The sequence below is a fragment of the Lutra lutra genome, chromosome 9, assembly GCF_902655055.1.
Source record: "Lutra lutra chromosome 9, mLutLut1.2, whole genome shotgun sequence".
NCBI classification, from domain to species: Eukaryota; Metazoa; Chordata; class Mammalia; order Carnivora; family Mustelidae; genus Lutra; species Lutra lutra.
In genome coordinates, this window is record NC_062286.1 from 2151476 (window position 1) to 2174940 (window position 23465).

Genomic DNA, 23465 nt, shown 5'->3' on the forward strand with positions numbered 1-23465 from the left:
CAGACCATCTGAGTTTCCCTGTGTCTCAATCCAAAACCAACCTGTCTCGGAAAACATGTTGAATAGCCTTTTATCAGAGACGCGCCCCTTGCTCAGGGGCTCCAGGGCAACAGTTTTGTCGGTGTTGAAAACAGTGATTTTACGAGGCTTCTAGGTGTGTCTAAAACCACACGGACCTCCTCAGACTCACCTGCCCCGCTTCCAAAGCCTCCCTCATTTTGTCGGGGCTTATGGGGGCTTGGGAGTCCCTCCAGGGGACGACTGGCCTTCCCTTCCTGGGAGGGGCTGTCCTCGCCGCGGGAGGCTGTGTTTTGCCACGTTGCTGAAGAGAAGGGTAAGGGACGGGCCGTCCGGACCTGGGTGCTAGGAGGGAACGTTCTCTGAGGTGCCCGAACGAGGCTCGCCTGGTCGTTCTCAAACCAAAGGGTAAGACTCAGGGGCACTGCTGTTCCTCACACTTTTTATTCTTAATTTGTACCTTAGGAGGACGCCAAAGGAAAAGAACCTCATAAGTACGACAACATTCCCTGTAAGGGAGAGGATTCTGTTTTTTATGCCAAAGAGGGAAAGAAGAAAATGCTCGTGGATCATTTAATGCAAGGCGGCACAGGTAATGTGAGTCCATCTGGCTGTGGGCGGGAAACAATGCTGCCATCCTAAGAATGTGCTTTTCCCCGGGCCGCTCCTCTGCAGACACGGGGCTTGTAACTGACTGTAGCACTGGACGTGTGACTGGTTCACAAATGAGACATTCAGCTCCAGGGGCCGTGGTAGTGGGAGGAGAGAAACAGATTCCCAGTGCTGAAGGCGATGGGCTTCCCCATCCAGGAAGCCCTCCCAGATCAATGCAGGGATTCTGTGTCTCCGTGAGCATCTGGGCGGGCACGCTTTCCCCTAAGGACCGGCGATGCAGTAAACAACTTGCAAACTACTCAGACTTGGGAGGGAAACGTGAGACTCGAATCCACCGGAATTGTGTGGGTTTACTTTTTAAGTGTGAGGGAATTTGAAAGAGTAAACTTTGGAGCTGACTTTAAAATGAAATAATTAGAAAAAATACTTTTTCTGCTCTTGCTTCTATTCTACGGAGTCCTGGCTCGGGGCCAGCTGCCCCACGTCCCATCGGTGTGTGTCCCAGGGGCATCGCCGGGGGCTGGTGACACAGAGGCTAGGACCAGGGGAAGGAGGGCAGCGAGTCCGGCTTCCTCCTCTTCGTGCGTCTTCTCTCTGCTTCCCGGGAACCCTCTGCCACTTTCCTGGTGACGTCCTGACCGTCTCCCTGCGCTTCCCTCCTGCTCCCCGTCCCCGTTGGGCCTTCCCATCCCAGATGACGGTGCTGTGCGGCTGTGCACCAGGCCCTGGTGTGGACGCTGGGCACTCACAGCGCTCCTGGCTGGTGGGCACGGCTGACACAGTGTGCGATTAGAGCTGACCATGGCCAGCATGGGCCGAAGACCAGAGCCTACTGACCCTGTAGTCCCCGTAATAGAGACTTTAATCAGTGCATGAGAAGTTCCCTTCTTGACAAAGCCTGTACTGCGTGGCTGGCCTGCCCGGCAGGCACCTGACCTTCTCTCTGGGAAGCAGCGTGCTGTGCTGGGGCCCAGGTTCCGGGCACGGCCCTCCCGAGCGTGGTCCTGAGTGCGGTCCTGAGCGTGGGGCCCTCCGCACGCTGCTTCTCTACAAACGGGCACAGTAGGATCTTCAGAGACTTGTGCGCATGCTAATACCAAGCAGGTAGAGGAGGATCTGGCACCCTGCGGGCCCGCGGACGCTGCCCCTGGCCATCCTCTTACCATTATCCCTTCCGCTGAGGACCGTGTGACGGTCCTTCTGGGGCTGAGTGCTGGGAGGGGCGGGGAAGGACAAGAAGGAGAATGAGCTGCCGTCACTGAGGCCATCACGACCGTGGTGACATCCTCTGGGGGCTGAGGGAAGTGGCCGGTCCTTTTGCGGTCACTGAAGTCTTGGCAAGGTGAGGACAAGGTTTTCGAGCACCTGCGGATTCTGTGAGCCTGTGGCACGTGCGGCGGTGGGGCCGGTGAGGGGCTTCTCCTCTGTGGGCTCAGCCAATTGCTTCCCGACATGGGGTTTTAATACCTCGTCGGTTAAAACTCATTTAGTTCATTACTTCAAAGGAAGTTCTTGAAGTAACTGAGGTGCATGTCCTCAGACTAGGACTTTGGTGTCGGGCGGGGGGTTGCTTTGTGGTGATTTTGGAGTCGGCTGGACACACGTTTGCCAAGCGTCTGGCGAGTCTTGTCTCTGGGACTGAGTCCCGTGGGGGCAGGACGCAGGGATGACCGTCCGTGCAGACACGGAGGCAGAAGCAAGGCCGTGGGGATCCCGTGGTGGGATTCAGGGCTCCAGGGCCAGCTGCCCGTGCACCACATCAGAAACTCAGTGGTGCCGAGCTGCGACCTTGGTTTGGGCCAGAGAATGTGCTGGGACGTCGGATTAAACACCTGTTTGTGCTGTTTTCCTCCAGAAGGTGACGTGTACAAAGCCCAGACTCCTCACACGGAAACCCAAGGGGCACCAGAAGTCAGAGAGGACGATGACGTGCACGTGGAGGCGCCTGCAGACCAGGTGGGTAGCAGGGGTCACACGACCCTGCCTACGACCGTCTGAGCTGCATCAGCCCACCTGCCCGCCGTCTCCTCCCCCGCACTCCACGCTCGCCAGGCCTCTAGCATGTTCCGTGCCCCTTCTGGTCAGTTACTGCTCATCTTCCGGGTCCCGCATCACACCTTTTCCTGCCTGCCCCTCCCCCCGGTGGGTTCTTCTGCTTTGGGGACTGTTCTGAGCACTTGTCATGGTCTATGGCTGCATACTTAGCTTTTTTTTTTTTTTTTAAAGATTTTATTTATTTGACAGAGAAAGAGGGATCACAAGTAGGCAGAGAGAGAGAGGGGAAAGCAGGCTCCCTGATGAGCAGAGCCCGATGCAGGGCTCCATCCCGGGACCCCGAGATCATGACCTGAGGCAAAGGCAGAGGCTTAACCCACTGAGCCACCCAGGCGCCCATGCATAGTTAGCTTTGTTGTGACTTGATTGCGGTACCTTTTCTAACACAGAGGGGTCTGCCTGCTGTGCTCACTGTAGTCACCCTTGTCCCTGGCACAGGCCCTGGCAGGGAGAAGGTCCTGAGTGACCACGGGCGCATGACAGGTTGATGGAATGAGTGGTGCATGGGGCGATGAGCTGGGGAGGCACAGGTCTCCCACCGCCTGCTTTCTGACCTCCGACCCCTATCTCCTTGTCTACACGGTGGGCATGTGCCACCAGGCAGGTTCGTGTGGGGCTAAAGGAGGCAGTGCATGTGTGAGCTCCTGGTCCAAGGACTGGGCCTCTCTGCTTCCTTCCCTCGGGCTTACAGAGGCTTAGAGTCTGGGGAAGGCCTGGGGGGAGTGGAGGGAAGCAGATGAGGTGTGAGGGGGTCAGCCTCAGCCGGGACAGAGCAGAAGCACAGGGGCCTCATGCCCTCACCTGCCCGAGGAGCAGGTCACGTTTCCATGGGCCTGTGGTCTCAACTCCTGCTCCCGCAAAGGGCAGGTGGGCAGGTGAGCTCTGAACTGCATGGCTTTGTCCCCCAGAATCTTCCTGAAAACACTACAAGTTTCTCCCTCCCTCTCTCCCTCCCTCCCATCCTCCCTCCCTCCCTCCCTCTCTCCCTTTCTTCCTAAGATTTTACTTAGGGTGTGCATGAGAGCTGGAGCAGGGGGAGGGGCAGAGGCAGAGGGAGAAGCGGACTCCCTGCTGAGCAGGAGCACCCCCCCTCCCGAGGGTGGGACTCCATCCCAGGACCTGAGCTGAAGGCAGATCCTCAACGACTGAGACACCCAGGCGCCCCTAGGAGACATTTCTAATTGTTTTTGAGAAAAGAATATAGGCTCTGTAAAAGGTCGGTGTCTGCGTGCGAATCCCGTTCTCATTCTCTGACTCAGACTTGGCCCCAGTCCCGACTCTGTGGTTCCAGGGCCAAACCCGGGGGACAGCGAGCTTCCGGCTCCTCCTTTGAAAATCAGTCACTCTTACTGCTCTCCCTTTATTGGTAACTTCTGCTGTTTTTCTTTTCCGTGATATAGGACCGGGTGTGATAGACCATATCAAGGCACTGGCCGCTTCCCCTGGCATTTTGAGCACTTTCCCATTGCGTCCCGTTGTATTTTCTAGATTGTAGTGATATTATTTATTCTTTTTCTCAATCATGAAAAAAGACAGAGTTAGTTTTCTCTTAAAACTCATATATAACGCTGTATTTTTATTGAACATGTAAGGCTTTTTGTAATAAATAAGACATTTTAAGTAGTTACTTTTATACTAAAATTTAGCACCCCCCACCCCATCCAATGCGGATTATCGTTCTGGGTTGTGGACTTTGAGCAGCTGGTGCAAGTTTTCAGCACAAGGAAAATTCTAGTGTCACAAATACTGTTTTCGTAATTGTGAGCAATAAACATACTCATGAGTTTCTGTTGCTAGTGTCTGATTTCCATTGCTTTCGAAGCTGTGTGGTGAAGGGGGTTCCAAGAAGGACTGTACTAGCCCAAAGGTGAGGCTCTGCAGAGGGGAGTCAGGAAGGCGGGAGAGGTGGTCGGAGAGAGGAGAGGCCGGGGCGGGTGCGGGGTGTCAGAAAGCAGCTGCCGTGCTGCTCTCTGTCTGACCGTCCTTCTGTGCGCCTGCGACTGCTGATGTCTCAGTGCACTGAGCCGCATCGTAGCTGTCAGGGGACCAAGTTCTGTGGCTTCGAAGGACAAGGAGACAACGGGACTCCCAGCTGCATCTGTGGGCATTAAGACTAGAGCAGTGGGGGTTAGGTCAGCACCCTCCCTGTGATGTCATGTGTGTGTGTGTGTGTGTGTGTGTGTGTGTGTGTGTAGTGTGCGAGCAGACACAGACCTGCTGCACCTGTGGGAGCTGGAGATGAGGGGCTGGAGTTGCTGAGTGAGGGGTGGGGGGCACAGCTCACCTGGGCGGTCTTCTCGCCACCCGCTGTGCCATTTCCTGACACCCAGCAGGGGCTCAGCACAAGCTTCTTCAGTCCCATTGAATAAATGCAAGAAAATTCCAGGGATTGGATAAATGGATGTAAGGCACAGCAGGTTGAGGTGAAGTCTGGTTCTTGGAGATGGACCAAGTCCCCAGACTGAGCTCTGCCTCTTTGAAAACAAGGTCCCTGTGGTCACTTAGGTTTGGAAAGCGGGGCCTTTCCTGTCGGTCCTTCGGGGAACCACAGTGTGTGTTAGCGTATTCAGTGTTTCAGAGAAGTTCCCAAATTAAAATAATGTTTAAGCTTTTAGGTCAACTCGCATTTCCTTTCCCAGGAATGATTTTCCTTCTAGGATCCCCACGAAACACACTGTAGGCTTGCCGGTGTGCAGTGTCCAAGGACTGCCTTCCTCCCGGCATGGGAAGAAGGTGGTATTGTGGGGCAGGAGAGCACGATGTGGTTTGGTGGGTTCCCCGGGCGGGTCCTCACCCAGTGGATGGATGCTCCACTGCGGGCAGCCCTGGTCTGGGTGGGGGTCCGTGTCACAGTGGCCCACAGGCCCGGAGAACCGTGTGTTTGTCTTAGTTCTGTGTGGCTGTGCTGGGTGAGCTCTGGTGCGTGCTGGGGTTACTGGTTTCCTTGCGAGAGGAGGGGGTGATGCTTGCTTATACCGATGCCCTTAGGACTCCCCAGTCCATTCATGGAGGAGGGCCTGGCCTTAGGATAAGACTATTTGATTATGGTGTTGGCTTTTGTAATAATCCGCACTTCTTCACTCACGTTTCGAGAAACTGGCTATAACCTTGTGGGCGAGCCCGACCATGTCACAATGTTATTTCTTATGCTTGTGTCATCGCCTTGTCTTCATTTTAGTATCGCTGTAAAGATACAATGTTACAAAATGTAACATCCCAAGTAATCAGTTTATGAATTTAGAGTCAAGCCTGGACCGGTGAGGGGAACCTCCAGAATCGGGCATCCTCCAAACCCCAGGGGATAGTTTTAGGGCTAGTGCCCCTGAGCAGTCGATGGTACCCATGGTCAGCAGAAGGCGGGAGCATCGGCGAGGGGCAAACTCACACTGGCGGCTGCTCTTTTTACCACAGCAACATGCCTGCACGTCGCTGAGCTCCCATCGCTTTTGATGAACAGAGCGGGGCTGTCCTCTGCTCCTGCCAGGCGAATGGAATGTCCGCTTTTTGAGGTGAAGAGCAAGACTCCCACTGTGTCGCCTTCAATCTTTCCTGTGCTCCAAGCCTAGAAACTTCCCTGTTCTTGAAAGTCAGTTGGAAAATCTCTTGCTGCTGTGAAGAGAGCGGAGGTTGCGGGAGTCGGAACGTGGGGCAGGGAGTGTCAGAAACTCAGTGGCCAGGGGCTGTGGCTGCTTTGAGCATTGCTCTCCCTGACCGACCAAGATGACTGTTAATTTTGCGTTTTGACCTGTGCTCTGATTCCTAAAATGCTCCCATTTTTTGTGGACTGTCTTCCCGTCGTTTTCTTTGTGATTCACTCCCAAAGATTGATACCTACTTCCAGCGACACATGCCAGTGTTTCTAACCTCCACCTTCTGTCTCTCGGTTTTCTCCCAGTGGAGGCAGACATATGTAATCCGTGTCTGTACGTTCTCTTCCTCCTGCCGTGGTGGATGGCACCTTCTTACATCCAGGGTTGCTGGTCCTGGAAGCTCATCCTTGAGCTTTTCTCAACTTGGCATCGAGACCACAGAATTTCGTTGATGTCCATCTTTGGCTCCTGAGAGAAATGACATCGAGGTGCCAAGTCAGACATGCTCTTCTCACTTAACTCTGACCTTGCTTACATGTGTCATCTCTGCTAAAGCTTCAACGTCACTGAACCCTCAACCAAGCGGCTCCTGACCAAGATGGAAGGACAGCATGTGGGAAACAGAACGGGAGGGGCAGGGAGGGACGCGCTGGATGTTATGAAGGATTATGCTGGGGGCCGTCTATCTGGACCTGGGTTATAGTTCTCTTTACTCACATTTCCTTTTTTTCTATGCTACATTGTCTCCTTTTGAGTTTTTGTTTCTAAGATATTACAATTTGTCTTCAATGTTTTTTGTTTTCCTTTGGCTTAACAGCACATGCTATGTCCCCTGCCAACATTTCTGTCACAGGTCTCCAGTGAGGGTTTAAATTTTCCATCAGCTTCGATTTTCTGGGAGAGACGGGTTTTACACCAGCTTCCTTTCGGAGTCCTGAGTTATGGACCCCCGTGTTCAGGAAATGCTTCTTCACAGTCTGCACAAACCCGGCACCCAGATATTGAAACAGTGATGTTGAAGTTCTACTTGATTTAGAGTACACATTTTTCACAAAAGCCATGTCTCATGCCAGCTTTAAGTTACGTTTATTTTTGTAAACTCTCTAAAAGGACAGAAAAGTGCCTAGAATGTGGGCTCTGTTTAGTTCAGGACTCTGACCTTCGATTTTTTTTTCCAGGGGGAGGGTGCGGGGACCAGTTCTGTCCTCCTAGAGTACCGTCAGCCTGTCTCTCCCCGACTGGGGCTAGGCAGGTCCCGTCCAAGCTCAGGAAGTGTGGACCGACTGAAATGACGAGGACTGGGTCCGGTTCTCAGCTCTACTGAATCGCAGTCATTTTCAGAGCCCCCAGGAGCGGTGCGCGGGGAAGGCGCCTGCACTTAGATCTCCCGTGGCTGCCAGAGCACTGCCCCTGAACTTGAATTCATTTCACTCTAGAGAAAGAGCTAAGAATGAGACAGTAACGGAAGTAAAATCAAAACAATCTGGACTGATTAGGAGAAGGTCAGTCCAAATTTGTGTCCTCTCTGCATTGTTTCATTAGAAAGGACGTAAGGGAGCTTTGAAGTTTGGCACTTTTGGGAGCACGGAGCCACTGGGACTCAGCTAACAACGGTCCCGCGGTGCTCACTTTAATGAACCCAGTAGAAAGCGTAATCCGTCCTGTATCTGTTAGGATGCTTCTAGCTGGACCGAAGAGAAACCTACAGAGAAGCGGCTTACACATAAGGCACGCGTGTCAGGCCATGTGACACGAGTCTGGAGGCCTCCCATGTAATGGGAACTTGCAGGGTCGGCCGGCTCAGCAGCTCAGTGGAGCCACCGGGACCCGGTTCCTGGCACCGCCCTGCCCACCTCCCCCTGCACACTGGCTTCTGGCCTCAGGCTTCTTTCCTCATGGTCTCAAGATGTTTGGCTCTGCTCTGGGTGGCACGTCGAGACACATGAAAGCTGACGAGAAGAAGAGAGAGACTTGCTTTCCCCATGCCTTTCTCAAGAAGTGAGAGTCCTTCCCAGGGGCTCTCCCGAAATCGACCTCACGTGTCTGCTTCGTCCGTGTCAGGAGCTGGGAGAGGCAATGGGGCTTTGCTAGCACAGACCTGCCGGCATCTGCATCTGGTGTCTGGAAAGGGGCACAGGCCCTTCTGAATTGTGTGCCTGGCACCCGAGATAGGCTTGTTGTCTTAGCAAGGAACGAGGCGAGGACTGGGTAGGAGGTAGGCAGCTCTAGGGTCTGCGCACGAATCTCCCGTCTTCATGATGGGACTGCCCGTCCTCCAACCTTCGCCTGACTCTGGACGCTGTCCCCTCAGAGCCCCTCCAGAGTCTGGAGCCATCAGTTACTCGTTCCCCCTCTTCTGGGTAGGCTGACCCTCTCCCTTCACTCGCGTCCTCCTGGCTGGATGGTGCACAGGCCGGAACCAGCGGTTATAACCAGAACCATCCCTCCCTTGGCAAGTCCATCTTTCCCAATCCTTGGAGGGAGGGTCTCTCCTCTCCCCACTCTTGTCCATCCCGTCCCTCTCCTCGGCCCCTCCTGGCTTCTGTCTACAATGATGTGGAACAGCTGTCGACCTCATGCCCCCAACCCCCCCCCACTTCTCCGTTCTCACTGCACCTGGCCTTTCCCCTGCAGCCGCTGTGTTCGGCTGCTCCTTTTTCCTTCAAGACCCACCGGCTCCGCATTTTCCTTCCTTTCATCTCTCTGGCCACTCAACTCTATTCTTTTTTTCTGAAGAGTTTATTTAATTTTTTAAAAAATATTTTCATTTATTTATTTGAGAGAGAGTGAGAGCTAGAGAGAGAGAGAGAGTGAGCAAGAGCACACTCCCCGCTGAGCAGGGAGCCCAATGCAGGGCTCAACCCCAGGACCCTGAGATCAGAACCTGAGCCGAAGGCATACACTTCACCCACTGAGCCACCCAGGTGCCTGTAGAGAGTTTATTTTTTAAGTCATCTCTCCACCTAACATGGGGCTCAAACTCACAGCCTGGAGACCAAGAATCACGTGCTGTCCCAAGTGAGCCAGCTGGGAGCCTGTTCTCATTCTTCTCGGCAGACCTCCGGTCCTCCGCTTGGCACGGAATGCTGGAGGTCTACCCGGGTCAGGTCAGGCTAGTGATTGCTCTACATCTTCTCCCCAGACAGAACTCTCCATCACTATGGCGGCAGTCTCTCTGCAGGTCTCTTTTTTGGGGTCCAGACGTACACACAGACACACACAGGTAGACACACACATGCAACTATACACACTGCATCCAGACACACACACATCCAGAGAGACACACCCCAGGAGCTGACACCCCCTGCTAGATGTTCTGAGACACTAAGTCAGCACAGCAGGAATGCGCGACTGTCCTTCCATACCGTCCACACGCTGCGCTCTCCCTGTCTCAGTGGCTGTGTGACACGCGTCCATCCAGTCAGACAAAAAACAAACTCAGAGATGTTCCCGGGACTGACTGCATCAGCCCTTCTGCACCCAGACCACCTCAAAACCTGCAAGTTTTACCTCCTCTGAATGTGTCTGGAAGCGCCCATCCTCTCTGTCTCAGCACCATCCCTCCAGCCGTGGCTACCACATCCCTGGCTAGATTACCGTGACCGCTCGCAGGCTGACAACCCCCCCATGCCCCTCAGTCTCAGCGCGTCCTCCCGCAGGAAGACCACCACATGCCCGCCCTTTTGTCTGCAATATTCTTTCTTTAACCTCTTATATATTAAGGATTTCATCCCTCATATTTCAAGTTGTGGGCAGAGCAGAGGAAACGTTCCATGGTCTCCTGTGTTGTTAAGGCCCATGGCAGCCCATTTAGCTCCCTGAGTCCCTCTTACAAAGCATATCACAGTTGAGGTTTTATACTTAATTGTGTGACTTAATTAACGTTTGTCTCCCCGTGTGGCTGAGCTTCTCGGGGGCCACGCTGGTTTGCCTTCTCTGTCACCATCCTGGGTCAGGACTGCGGGGCCCCTCATTCTGTGTATGTTGCTGAATAAATGAACGAAGCAAGCGTTGGCATCGGCGACCCTGTGAGAGAATGTGCTTGTCATGTTTGTTTCTTCCTGCCATTGGGGCAGTCCCTACGTCACGGTTACTTTTCTGTGTGGTCCGCAGGACGGCAGTGCTCATGCAGGCTCTGAGTTTTCGGAACGTTTGGACAGCCGAGGTCCGGGCTAGGGGGACCATGTGGACCACACGTCTACCTAGCCCCAGACTCAGTCTTGCACCTTCCAGGGTCAGCTGGCAGGAGCTGTGGGTCCTTAGGTCTCCTGATGGGCACCCGCCATGGCCGTTTGCTGGGAGACTCCTCCTCCGCCCACTTGAACTCCGGTGCGGCTTCTCAGCCTTCACTGATGACGCGTGGGCGGCTGTCATGGGCCGCACGTCTGGGCAGAGGCGTTGACAGCCACACTGTCCCTCTGACTCTGAAGCCATGGAAACGCAAGGAGTTGACGTCTATCGGTCTGGCGTCCTGGGTGACGGATGAGCAGGGGACCCCCTCGCCAGCCCGCAGTGGACACGGGGCGCGTCTACCCTGACGGGCACAGAAATACGGTGATGTCGCTCTGAAGGACCCTTTCTTTCTTAGCCACAGGACCACGTGGCTTCCCCCTCGTGGAGAGTACCCAGGGCAGCAGTGAGACACAGCTCACTGCGTTTTGCTGACAAGTCACAAAACCTGGGACGTGATGCCCCTGGACGTGAGGCGGCCCGCCGTGTGAGGAGCGGGACCGCCCGGGCTGTGGCGGGCCGGGCTTGAACGCTGGGGAGGAGGGCTCTGACTGGGGCCCCAGCGGCACGCGGAGGACCACAGGCATCTGCTACCCACTGACAAGCGGCATCTGGAGGGATAATCCGCTCCCGTTTCCACGGAAGGGGCTGCTGGTGTTTTTCCTGAACGATGTCCCCGACAATTTCAGTCAATAGGTTAGCATTTCACAAGTGGGGCAAAGGTAAAAATGCAGGTCAGGGAAGGTGGAAAGGCCAAAGCCAGCCGCACTTCAGCTCCGTCCACAGAAGCAGTCCACAGAGCTCTGCTCTCCACCCCCTTTGCTCCTTTCCCGGGGTTTGACACCGCTCAACTGCCACTAAAGCCGCCGTGTGTTTTCTCTCCAGACACCCGCGGAGATAGTTAAGGAAGATGAAGAGATTCCTCATAGCTGCCCTGATTTTGAAAGCCACAAGGTGAGCTCAGTCCGCTTTTATTTTGTATCTGGTGCTGTGGGTGGAAGGCGCCTCCTTATCCTTTTAGCATGTTGGGCGGAGCTCTCGTTTGATGAAGAAGGAATCAGAGAGCCCAGTGCTTCCCAGAACACGGATCAGCATGGAGGTAGAAACCTAGCGTGCTTCCCAGACAGGCTGTCCCTTAGATCTGGTCTCTCGGGTGCCAGAAATCATGTGAGTAGTTTTAATGGCTCCTCTGCTGGTCCTAATGACCTCTTACTATGCTTCCAGTCACAGACTGAAAAACTGTTTTCCCAGCAACTTTCAAGGTGTATTTTTAGCGGGAGCGTCGGGAGGGGAATAGCGGCAGGTGTGTAGGTGTGTAGACGTCTGCCAACACCACAGACGTTCTGCTTTGGGGCCGCTGGTGTTGTGTAATAGCTGGTGTTGTCGGGGAAGCGGGCGCGGGGCGTGCTCCACGGATGGCAGCACGAGCCAGCCCCGCGGACCCGGGCTGCGTGGTGTCTGCGTCTGCTCCGTCCTCCCCCAGATGCTGAGCTGTGCCTTCCAAGCAGGAAGCACCTTCCTGGGGTGCATAACCTCTGACCTGAGGTGACAAGTCTATCTGAAGTATGTGTACTGGGAAAACATAATTTTTTTATTTGCAGAATATTTGGCAATTCAAGCTAATTAACATATCCACCACAGATAGTTATAATTTCCTTTTTTGGGGGGGGGACAGATGCGCACGAGCAGGGGGACGGGCAGAGGGAGAGGGAGAACCAGGCTCCCCGCTGACCAGGACCCTGAGATCATGACCTGAGCTGAAATCAGGAATCAGACGCTCACCAGACGGAACCGTCCAGGCACCCCTCTTGTTTTAAGCTGTTTGGCCCCAGGCAGGAGGCTGTGTGATAAGTGTGGGGTATCAAGTGTGAGTCTCTTCTAATGCTGAAGCCTCCCGAACTATAAGGAAACTTGGGGATGCAGCAGCCTTGTGAGCCATTCCTTTTCCACTCGTAGACGTGCTGCCCATTTAGAAACAGGGGGAAGCGAGCCCGGAGTGTGGGTGGAAGGGGTTGGGGCTGCGCCGAGCTGTTGTCTGCTTCTTGTCCATCTTGGGAAGGGTGCTTGGGGGGAAGGAAGTTTGTTCGGGTTTCTCACCACCGGTGCGGGTTATGACGTAAGCCAGACGGTCGCAGGGAATGCACTTCAAACAATTCTCTTTCCCTTCCTCCTGTTCTTTTGATTTGGAAGTGGTTTTCCGTGAATGCACACGTGACTGGGAGGACCTGGAGATGAGGAGGAAAGAGGATATTTTGTTGCCATGGTGTCGGAGTGAGAGCGTGTTCTGAGCGTCCATCCTGGAGCACGGGGACAGTGACACAAGGGCTCCTGCCTGCGCGGGGGGGGGGGGGGGGGGGGCGGAGAGGGACACTCGTGGGCTCAGGCATGCAGTAACCTATGGCCGTATTTCTGCAGGAAGAGGGCACAGGCGTCGTGATGACAGTGACTTTGTGTGGCAGCCAGAGTCCCTGGTGTGGTCTGGCCACTGAAGTTTGTCATGGTGCCTTATTGACTCGCTGTGTGAATCTGCTGGGGCCTCTGGGAGTTTCCGTGTGTATTAGTGACTTGGCATCGAATGTTAGAGTGAATCAAAGTGTCTTTCTTAATGCATTATCGGAATAATCACAAGCCCAACCCTCTGGTCTTGCCACCTCAGCTTCTGGGGAAAGATGGTGACACGGAGCAGCGGAGGCCCCATTCTCTTGTCCAGGCATTGATGCCGTGCGGTGGGCCGGGAGTGCTGGGGAGAGCAGCCTCCCTGTTTGCTGAGCGTTTGCTCTGCTGGGCGCTGCGCTCGTCCCTGCTGCTGGGGCCTGCCTCGCCGCACACGCACACTTCAGCAGGCGTCAGCACCCAGCTTTGTAGACCCAGAAGCAAGGAGATGGGTGAGAACGTGCGTCACCTGCCCCCACCCTGTAGTTAGGAAGTAGGGGAGCTTGGATTTGAATTCGGTTGTGAATGATCGAGGCTGTGTTTCCTCCTGTGTAGTGAACCATATGCTAGTTGTGCCTAATTTCTCAGCAGATTTGTTTCCCGTGCCGGGCTCCATGGTCTGTTCCCAGCGATGGCAGGTGTCGCGGCAGGTGTCGCACTACTCACGGCCAGAAGAGCCTCCCTGCTCTGACGTCCCCACAGCGCCATCTTTGCTTCCCCCGTGATCCTAACAGGACTTCCCTGTGTCTTTTCCTTATTGGCATGAAACGCCTCATGGAGTTGAAGGGTTTTGGCCCTGAAATCTAGCCCATGTTTTTGAGGGATCGGAAGGAGAGCAAGCGTGTTATGTGCACTGTAACAGCTCATAGTAATAGCAAAGAAACGACATCTAGTGAACGTTTCCTGGCCGAGAGGCCAGTTGTCCCTCCTGCGCCTGCTGTGGGTTCCTTGGGTGGGGGTGAGCGTGAGGCTTGGTGTCACGTGTCCTTCACTGTGTCCAGGACCGTGCCTTGACGCAGTAGGGGGTCTCATGACCATTTGCGGATTTGCTCTGAGCTCCTGTGGCTACAGTGCTTAAACTTAAATCTGTCATCCTGGGGTAAAATGAAAGTGACCTTGCAAAGTTGTAAGACAGCGTATCATTGTGCACATTATTTTTAAAATATAGATTTCTGTTGTTTGATCATAAGAGTTTCTGTTATCTAAATTTTTTTGTAGTAAAATATGTGTATGTAAAAAACATAGCACTTGCCATTTTGACCATTTTTAAGAGTACCATTCAGTGGTATGAAGGCCCTCTGCAGTGGCGTGCGGCTGTCAGCACCGTCTGTGTGCAAACACCATATCGTCCTGAGCAGAATCTCGGGGTGTATTGAGCACGGGGTCCTCATTGCTACCTCCCCCAGCCCCTCTCTGCGTCCATGAGGAAGGTCTGGGGCGGGAGGAACTCTGTCTGTGTCGGCGTCAGGTCAGACGCGGCTCTCTTCCGGCCCAGAGAGTGTGGACAAGGGTTTGTTTGCTCATGACGCACGTTTCTGGCCCAGACGGGGATGACATCAGGAGCGGAAGTAGAACTAGAGCCAGGCTTTCATCGGACACCTCTTCATCCTCAGAACGCCTTACATGCGTCATTTCTGCAGATGATCCCTGACACGTCGGTAATACTGCCACCTTAAAGAGCGACACCAACATTAACGCATCTGAAGGGCCCAGACAAGTGAACTAATCAAGACGGAGTGTGTACTTTCTAGCCAGGTGCTCACGGCACACTGTTGTCGTTGAACTGGAGGCTTGAGAACCGTCCGAGGGGAAGAGCCCACCAACACACACATTAGTCACACGAAGCAGAAACAAGGGAGGCATCTTTGGCAGCTGATGCGCAGTCGATGCTCTGGGGTCGTGGGTGCAGGGAAGAGGGAAGCGGGACCTGCGCGCGGGTCTGAAGGCAGGGGCGGGGCCCTCAGGTGAACATCCCTGCGGCAGCCGAGAATATGGTGTGTCCTGTTCTGCAGCAGGTACTTACTGAGAAGGGCGTGAGAAGGACTCGGGAGAGGAGAGGTGTAGCCTGATGAACCGGGTGGGGAAAGGGGGGAGCGAGGCAGGTCGGAGCCGGAGAGGAAGCCCTGCAGGGTCTGCACGACAACCAGGAAAGTGAGGGGAGGACAGGTGTGTTTCACACGGTCCTTCTTGCAGATAGTTGATTACTGTATTTTTTTAATAATAGGAAAAAGAAGATGAAAGTCCTTGTGAAGATAGTGACAGGAAGGTTTGTATCAACAAATTCTGTAATTCTTGTGTTTTGTGTTCTGAAGACAGACCCAACTGGAGAATCAGTGGATTCCAAAATCTTGCCAGGCGCTTTTTCAGGAATATGACCTCGACTTTGCCGTCATGCACCGGTAGCTCTGCTCCCACAGAGAGGAAGCAAACTCAGAGGAAAGGAAACACGGTTAAGACATTTCAGATAGGTGGGCAGATCCACCTGAAGGGCAGATAGGAAGAAAGCAGGAGGGCCAAGCCTCCCCTCGAGTCGTGTGTTAGGGAGCACCCTCCAGAAGCCAGCCACAAGCAGGCACCTGCAGATGCTCACTTGGGCTTCCGGGAAGCCCTAAAACTTGCACCTTTGGGCCCTGACCCTTGGGCTGAGGATGGATGTGTCAACGCGTGGGGCCACAGGAGGAACACAGGTTCCCCAGAGCCATGACACTCGTAGCCCCCCAGGAAGGTATGGCTCTGTCTGGATGGTTGGCCCCACGTGGCAGGCAGGGACACGTTCATCTCCACGGTCCTGTCCTCCTGGCAGTATCTCTGTCCCTTGCAGAATCAAAGTCTCACTATTGGGGCACCTGGGGAGGGGTGGCTCAGTACATTAAACTTCTGACTCTTGATCTCAGCTCAGGTCTTGATCTCAGGTTGTGAGTTCAAACCCCATGCTGGGCTCCATGCTGGGAGCAGAGCCTACTTAAAAAAAAAAAAAAAAGGTCTCACTGTTATTTGTTGGATGATTAAGTGACCGTGATGATTTTTTCAGAGTATGCAAGACTTTATTTACTTATTCCTTAGTTCATGTAGACTCCTCGTTACTCCATGGAAAACTTGGGCCAGAAATGCTAGTATTTGGGAAGGTTACTTAATCAAAACCAGCATGGAAAACCAGCTGGGATTTGACATGAGATCAACCTGCAGTCAATGCTCCATCCACCACTTCCCCCACGTGACCCTCAGGACAATGCTGTAGAGAATCAGAGTTCAGTTCTTCCTGTGAAGTCTGATGGTTTATTTATCGCAAAATCAACTTTCAGGATAGAGATAAAATCTACGAAATGTGCTCAATGTTATGATTTTTATTTATGCTCTCCGAGATAACTGAATTGTAAAAGAATCCTCACAGCACCTGAGGTGGGGTGCACACATGAGCTACAGAACCATCTACAAATACACATGTCACGTGCAGATGTGTGCTAGGCCACGTGGAAGCAGACTCGCCTGTCTCTGGCAGATGTGCACGCAGTCAGGCAGAAACGGATGCACCTGTCTCTGGCAGATGTGCACACAGCCATGTAGAAGCAGACGCACCTGTCTCTGGCAGATGTGCATGCAGTCAGGCAGAAACGGATGCACCTGCGGCATGCAGATGGGCACGTGGCCACATGTAAGCACTGTATTCCTGTCCTATTTCTCCTGTAAACTTGCGAAGTGCCCCTCAGTAAGTTTACTTCTCTGCACTTCATTAACCCAGTCAACACTTTTTTACTTATTTATAGGTTTATGTACCTCAAAAAAACTGATCGAGAAAATGGGTTTGCAAGTTCTTGAAAAGTGCAACATATCTGTGTTTAAAACAGCATTTGCAGTATTTTAAAAAAAGGTTTTATTTATTTATTTGACAGAAAGAGATCACAAGTAGGCAGAGAGGCAGGCAGAGAGAGAGGAGGAAGCAGGCTCCCCGCTGAGCAGAGAGCCCGATGTGGGGCTCAATCCCAGGACCCCGGGATCATCACCTGAGCCGAAGGCAGAGGCTTAACCCACTGAGCCATCCAGGCGCCCCTGTTTGCAGTATTTTAATGAAAGTGTTTTTCAGTTGGAAATCAGACACTTGGCCGTTCCCACTTGTATTTCTCTCATTAAAATCAGTGTCATCAATTTTCTTATCTTTAATTCCATCCCCTGGAATGCTCAGCAACCATCTCGTCTGCACTTTGCTGGGAAAGCAACCATGGGTGTTCGGGGAGATGTCCCCCTGAGCTCAGACAACATTCTCTCAGACTTTAGTGTCAAGTAACTCTTTGAAAAATATATCGTTTGTTTGGCGTATGTGTTCCTTGCTCTCAGTCTGACCGTGCTGGTAAAGAGGATGGAGTGAAGAGGGCAAACTCCGGACACAAGTAAGCTGTGTCTGGGGTGCAGTTTCCTGCCCTGAGCCTCAGGTTCCTTATGTGCAAAATTGGGATGACTTCCAACCTGTGAAGTCCATGTAAAGATTAGAAATAGCCATGAAGTGTCTTCTCCCGTGGGTAAGGAGTAAGTTATAGGGGTAGTTATTCTCCCCTCTAACTGTGATTCCTACTGAGGTTAAAGCCTTTAGAAGGAGGCATTCTGTTTTATTTATATTTTGACTTTTCTTTCTTCTTTTAAAAAATATTTTTTTTGAGAGAGAGAGATTGAGAAAGAGAGAGAGAGAAGGAAGAAAAGAGGAAGAACAAGAATCTCAAGCAGACTTTACAACTAGTGTGAAGCCCGACCCAGGGCTGATCCCACAACTCTGAGATTATGACCTGAGCTGATATCAAGAGCCAGACATTTAACTGATTGAGCCACTGGCTGCCCCTATATTTTCATTTTTCTTACCACCAGGGATACACAGTGCCTTACTCATTGTTGGCATTAATTATTTTGAAAAATTGAATTTTCTTCTATGATGTCCCATGTTTAAAAATCAAGGCTACTTTATCAAATTATAAAAATCATGTTTGTTATAGAATTATTAATACAGATAAAAACAGTAAAAACATTGAATTCTTCTACTTAGAATCTATTTCCACTTTTGTGTGTATTCTTAAGGGCTATTTTCCATTAACTTTTTTACATCGTGTCTTAAAGGGATCATGACTTTGCTGATAATAAAAAAAATTATTTTAATTAATACTACAAATCAATATTTGGGGTATTTTCAGTATTTTAGGGTTTTTCTTTGTCAAAATGTTGATTTTACTTATTAGAAATAGATTTGGGGGGCGCCTGGGTGGCTCAGTGGTTAAAGCCTCTGCCTTCGGCTCAGGTCGTGATCCCGGGGTCCTGGGATCGAGCCTCACATCGGGCTCTCTGCTCAGCAGGGAGCCTGCCTCCTCCTCCTCTCTCTCTGCCTGCCTCTCTGCCTACTTGTGATCTGTCTGTCAAATAAATAAAAATCTTAAAAAAAAAAAAAAAGAAATAGATTTGGGGACGCCTGAGTGGCTCAGTTGGTTGAGCCGCTGCCTTTGGCTCAGGTCATGATCCCAGCGTCCTAGGATCGAGTCCCACATTGGGCTCCTTGTTCTGTGGGGAGCCTGCTTCTCCCTCTGCCTCTGCCTGCCACTCTGTCTGCCTGTGCTCGCTCTCTCTCTCTCTGACAAATAAATAAATAAAATCTTAAAAAAAAAAAAGAAATAGATTTGAACATTTTTGATAAGAGATGTCACTCACATTAAGAAAACCCCAAACAACCAACAAGACAACATATGAATTGTGCTTATGTGGGCTTCCCCTAGAGCTATGTTACAGGTTGCCTTTTGAGTATTGTCTGTTTTGAACCTTGGATCTCATGCCAGGATCAAAAAAGACAATTTCATTTCTCTTTTACTGGAATAAATGTTCCATTTGATTTCTCATTTGGTATCTTTTATTATTGGGGTGAAAACTTGAGAGGCTTAAGAAAACAGAAGGAATAATTTACCTGGCGATACATTTAAAAATGCAGAATAAAACAAACCATGAAACCTGATGTTGAATTATTCCATCCTGCATTAGACTGATAGTAAGTCTCTGAAAGTCACCAAAGAACATTGGGAATGCTGTAGGGGGCATTTCGGTGGCTTTGTTTAGGGTATTTGTTTCGGTAGAGCATTTTAGGGTATCACACGGACATACGGGTCCCCTATATTTAGAGGCATTGAGACAGGTTGCTATAGTGACAAGTTCTAGGTGCAGAATGTGTAAGATGATGAAATGATGACTGTAACATTTTTTTCCTCAAGAACTTCAAATATCAAGCATAAAGTGATTAAAAATAAGTGTGTAATAACAAGTAAGATTTTGAGCATATGTACTCATCGGTATATAAAATGGTCTCTCATCTTTTTGAGGGGCACTCTGTGTGTTTCATGACCATGTGATGTGTGATGAGATTGAGCCAGGGTCCCTCCAAATGGGTGGTCATGGCCACCGTGACCAACACCTCAGAACTGTTGAGGTTTCTGTGTTCAGTGCCGTCAGTGAGACAGGAAAATAGCAGATTGTGTCTGCCTTTGAGGCATTTATATTGTAGCTCATTGGAAAACAAGAAAAAATTTTATCACCTAACATAGGACTAGAACTTATGCCTGTTAGTTACTAAACTTATTCCTTGAGATACATGTAAACTTTTATGTGTATACATGTCACCTGCTCTAATAACATCTTGATGTCTATAAAAGGAAACATTTTGAATGTTAGGTGAACTTTGGGAATCTGCTCTACAGACTCCGACGTGGTGAAGCATCGAGAACCATTCTGTATGCAGGTTATTCGCTCTCGCTAGGATTAGAACACGTGACTAAGTGGCCCGGCTCCTGTCTTCTGCACAATGAGGTGCTGATGTGTTTTGACAAGTTCAGTGTTTGATCTTCCTCCCCAGGGAAGTGATGGTGATAGTGTGGGCAGTGAGAAGAAGTGGGGCCCAGGTGTGGGGAAGCAGCTGCAAATGGTCAGCAGATGGTCAGAGGACGCCTGTCTGTACAGGTGTGAGCTCTTCTGTGGGGAGCCGGTGCTGTGTCCCCCTGCAGCGGAGGGCTGGCCCCGGCTTCTTCTGAACGAGTGCTGTACTGTGTGGCACTGATTCTCACACTTAACCTCTGAGCTTACGTTTCTGGCCTGGTTTCCAGTCTCTCCCCAATGCTAAACTTCATCTGGTTCAGCAGGCAGCTCTTCCGAGACATGTCTGAACCTCTGTCTGGCCATAGTGTTCTCTACTTTTAGCGACTGTGCTGGCTATTGTAGTACGTCATTCCCTCAACTGTCCCCAGTTATTTTGTGTGTGCTTTCAGGTTTTCAGTAACTCCCTGTGCCACGCCTTCTGTTCACTTTTCCCTAATGAAGAGTCAGCCCCTTGGGTGGGGGTGTACATCCTGCTCAGAGCCTCCCTTCCTTACCCACCAAGGAGCACTGCTTGTTCAAAAAATTCCTCACCAAACAGTCCTGGGAATTTTAGGATGAGAATTTGGCAGGAGAGAGAGGTTTGGCCTTCTTCTAGCTTCCAGTCTTCGGTGTTTATGTTGTTGAAAAGTTGGAAATTTCAAATCACAATATGAATTTGGGTGAAGTCATAAGAAAATTAAAAAACAAAATAGAATGAAACAGTGGGTAATTTTGGTCCCATAATTATAGAACAGGAGTTAGGTATCATTGATACATGTGAGCTTATTTTCTTAAAAAGGAGAGTCATGTTCTATTTTGTTTTCTGGTTTTCTTGTCATTTTGACTCTACCCCAAATGCTACTGTGCTTAGACATTCATGGAGAATCAAGTCTCACAGGACAGGAGGTTTGGAAAGAAATGGGCAACTTCCCTTTGCAAGCTCCCCCACTCTTTGTGGTCACTGAGGCTGGAAACAGTGGTCCTCATGCCCGACAAGGTCAGATAAGAAAAGTGAGTACTTGATACATCACTAGCTATAAAACGAGTGACAAAACAGTGAGACCTTTTAAAAAATAATCAAAGTAATAGTTTATATCACCTGACATAAATCACAGTTAAATGATTTAACATATTTAATACATGCTAAGCTCAGAGCATGAGGCATCTTCCTTCGTGTTTAGCTACCGCTGGACACACTGTGTAAGCATCTTGTTTCGGTAAATGGGTGTGCGAACCTGGAACCATGATTCGCTCCCGTATGCTCGATCAGTCCGTCAGGAGAGGGTTTTCATTTAATTAACATTGTCAGAGATGCCAATGAAACCAGGGAGTTTTTGATCTAGCATTGTCTCTGACTCAGGGTTTTTTGTGACAGAATGAAAACGTCATTGATTCTTTCATTGATTTTTGAAATTCATTGCCTGCCCAGTATCTTTACCATTTTTTTCTTCTTTATTATCTTGATACCATTCTGTCACTACTGCTAAGTATTTTATTGCTTCCTTGAGAGATGAGGTTCATATCGATCAACACTGAAGTCACAAAAGCTAAGTGTAAGTCATCAATAATGCTAAGTGGGGTATGGTGAATTAACTATTAAGTAATGAAATTTTTAGAGAATTACATGGTTCTAGAGAAATAAGGCTTGGCTTCCTCTATGCATAGGAGATGCATTTGGATTTAAACAAAAAGAAATTTGCACTTTAAAACAGTGGAGATGATTTATCTTCAACTATATATATATTTTCACTAATAAAACATAGTGTATGGAATATGTGTTTTATAATAGGATGAACCATGAAGGGGGCTCCATTGAAACACTTCTGTTGAATTCATGCAATTTTAGAAATCCTGGGTAGGGACCTGGAGGGCGAGGTGTAAGGCTTCGTTCCATCTGGAGAAGCAGCACGTGAGCGAGAATCAGTGTCGTAGGAGGAATAAGCCTGGGCTATAGCTAACAACGCCGAATCGTTTACTCGAGAGCAGATCTTACCTGTTCTTACTATATGTGCAAAGCCAGTGTCTGTGTGAGATGGACGTGCTCATAACCTTGTCTGCAGTTCCCGCTGCACAGGGACACTCCTTAAACACCACGATGTCTTGCCACCTGAATACGTGGTTCTTACTTGTCCATCGTACCTCAGGGCAGCTAGGAAGAGACCAGCAGGTGCAGGCCACTTTTTTCTATTGCCTTCTGTCTGGGAAGCATCCACACTTTGCTCCCGCTCCCTGCAGGGCCTGCCTGTCCCTGACCCTCTCCCAGCCATGTGAGCAGCAGGCAGACTTCCTTTCAGCAGCTGCCTCCGGGGCAGGACTGCCCCTGGCTCCCTCCGGCTCCCAGCTGGTCCCGGTGTGTCTCGGGTGTGTCTGCTACCCTTGTCTACCCTTGTCACTGTGCAGGGAGGAAGGGAGGACGGAGATGCCCGGCTTGTCCTCAGCCCGCGCTGGGCTGCTCACGTAGTCATCTGTTTGCTCATTCAGCAGCTGTCTACATTGCTCTCTGTTACAGAAAATCGATTACTAGCAGACGGACAAAACTCTTCTTTGGACCCACCTGCTAGGACTTAGACAAGAACAGAACTAGGATTTTGTTGCGAGCAAACTCTTAATTAAAGGCATCAGCAGAGGAACCTCCTGTGGGCTGAGAGCAAAGAGTCGTATAGAACTTACAATGCATGAGCAGCAGAAACAGGACCCAAGAGAGGGTCTTTCCGCATTCCGTGAGGTGGTCTCCTCCACGGTGAGCCTAGCTCCAGAATGGGGGCCGCAAGACCCGTTTCTGTTCTCCGTGGGTGGTCCTCTTCTCACACTGCTGCTGGCCTCAGGCGGGCAGGGCTTTTGTTTTTGTTTGTTTTGTTTTTGTTTTTTAGATTTATTTACTTATTTTAGAGAGAGAGAGTCGGGTGGGTAAGGGCAGGGGGAGGGAGAGAGAAACAGACTCCCCACTGAGTGTGGAACCTGATGTGGGGCTCAGTCCCACAAGACATGCGGTCAGCCAAAACGGAGTCAGACGCTCACCCGACGGCGCCACCCAGACATTAAAAGATCACTGCATAGCACACGAACATCGCAGTCACAAAAGGAAAGCATTTTATTCAGGTTTACTTGCTTTTCCATGTGAGTTATAGAGATGCTGTCTATAACTTTTAAAATGTATGAATTATTCTTAATTATGAAAATATATGTGGTCAATTTAGAATGTTTTGTATGTTGCCAAGCAGTCTGGAGTTTAGGTTTGTGTAGCACAGGGCCATAAATATAATTTTTGGACACAGAAAGTAGCGTTTTAAATTCTCATTTCTGGGAAAGTTTAATGAGAGACCTTTACTGGCTGTCTACACCACACTCCGGGAAGTCACTTTCAGGTGAATTTATTACTTAGTTACCCCAACTAATAGCCATATTTTGGAGGAAAAATATCTTCTCCCATGAGTAGGTTAGAGAAAAGAAAATCAAAAAGAGGAAGAGGAAGGGAGCGGGAAGGTTCATGTGCCCTTTGAACGGACAATGAGATTGTTCAGCCGCCTTTACTCTTGATTCCTCGTTCTCTTCTGTGAACCTGGACGCTTTTCCCCTGAGAAAGCAGAGAAGAGAAGTAGTCGGTACCTGTAACCTGTAGCCGTCCGTGAAGCCACGTGGTATCGAGCCAAGTTA

At 50.7% G+C, this 23465-nt stretch overlaps 1 protein-coding gene across 5 annotated transcripts in view; it reads left to right on the plus strand.

Moving 5' to 3' along the window:
- The window catches only part of DCDC2C (doublecortin domain containing 2C), a 97068-nt gene that overhangs the window by 54588 nt on the left and 19015 nt on the right, over positions 1-23465 (plus strand). For 3 of the 5 annotated variants that reach the window (XR_007130271.1, XM_047746569.1, XM_047746571.1), the window contains exons 7-9: positions 484-610; positions 2489-2589; positions 11394-11462. Coding sequence is in view for 4 of the 5 variants with exons in the window: in XM_047746569.1 (XP_047602525.1) it covers positions 484-610; positions 2489-2589; positions 11394-11462 (297 nt within the window). In the remaining variant the exon portion in view is untranslated. Of the gene's footprint in view, positions 1-483; positions 611-2488; positions 2590-11393; positions 11463-15165; positions 15208-23465 lie in introns of all 5 variants that reach the window. The other 2 variants (XM_047746568.1, XM_047746570.1) reach the window with 1 other exon arrangement.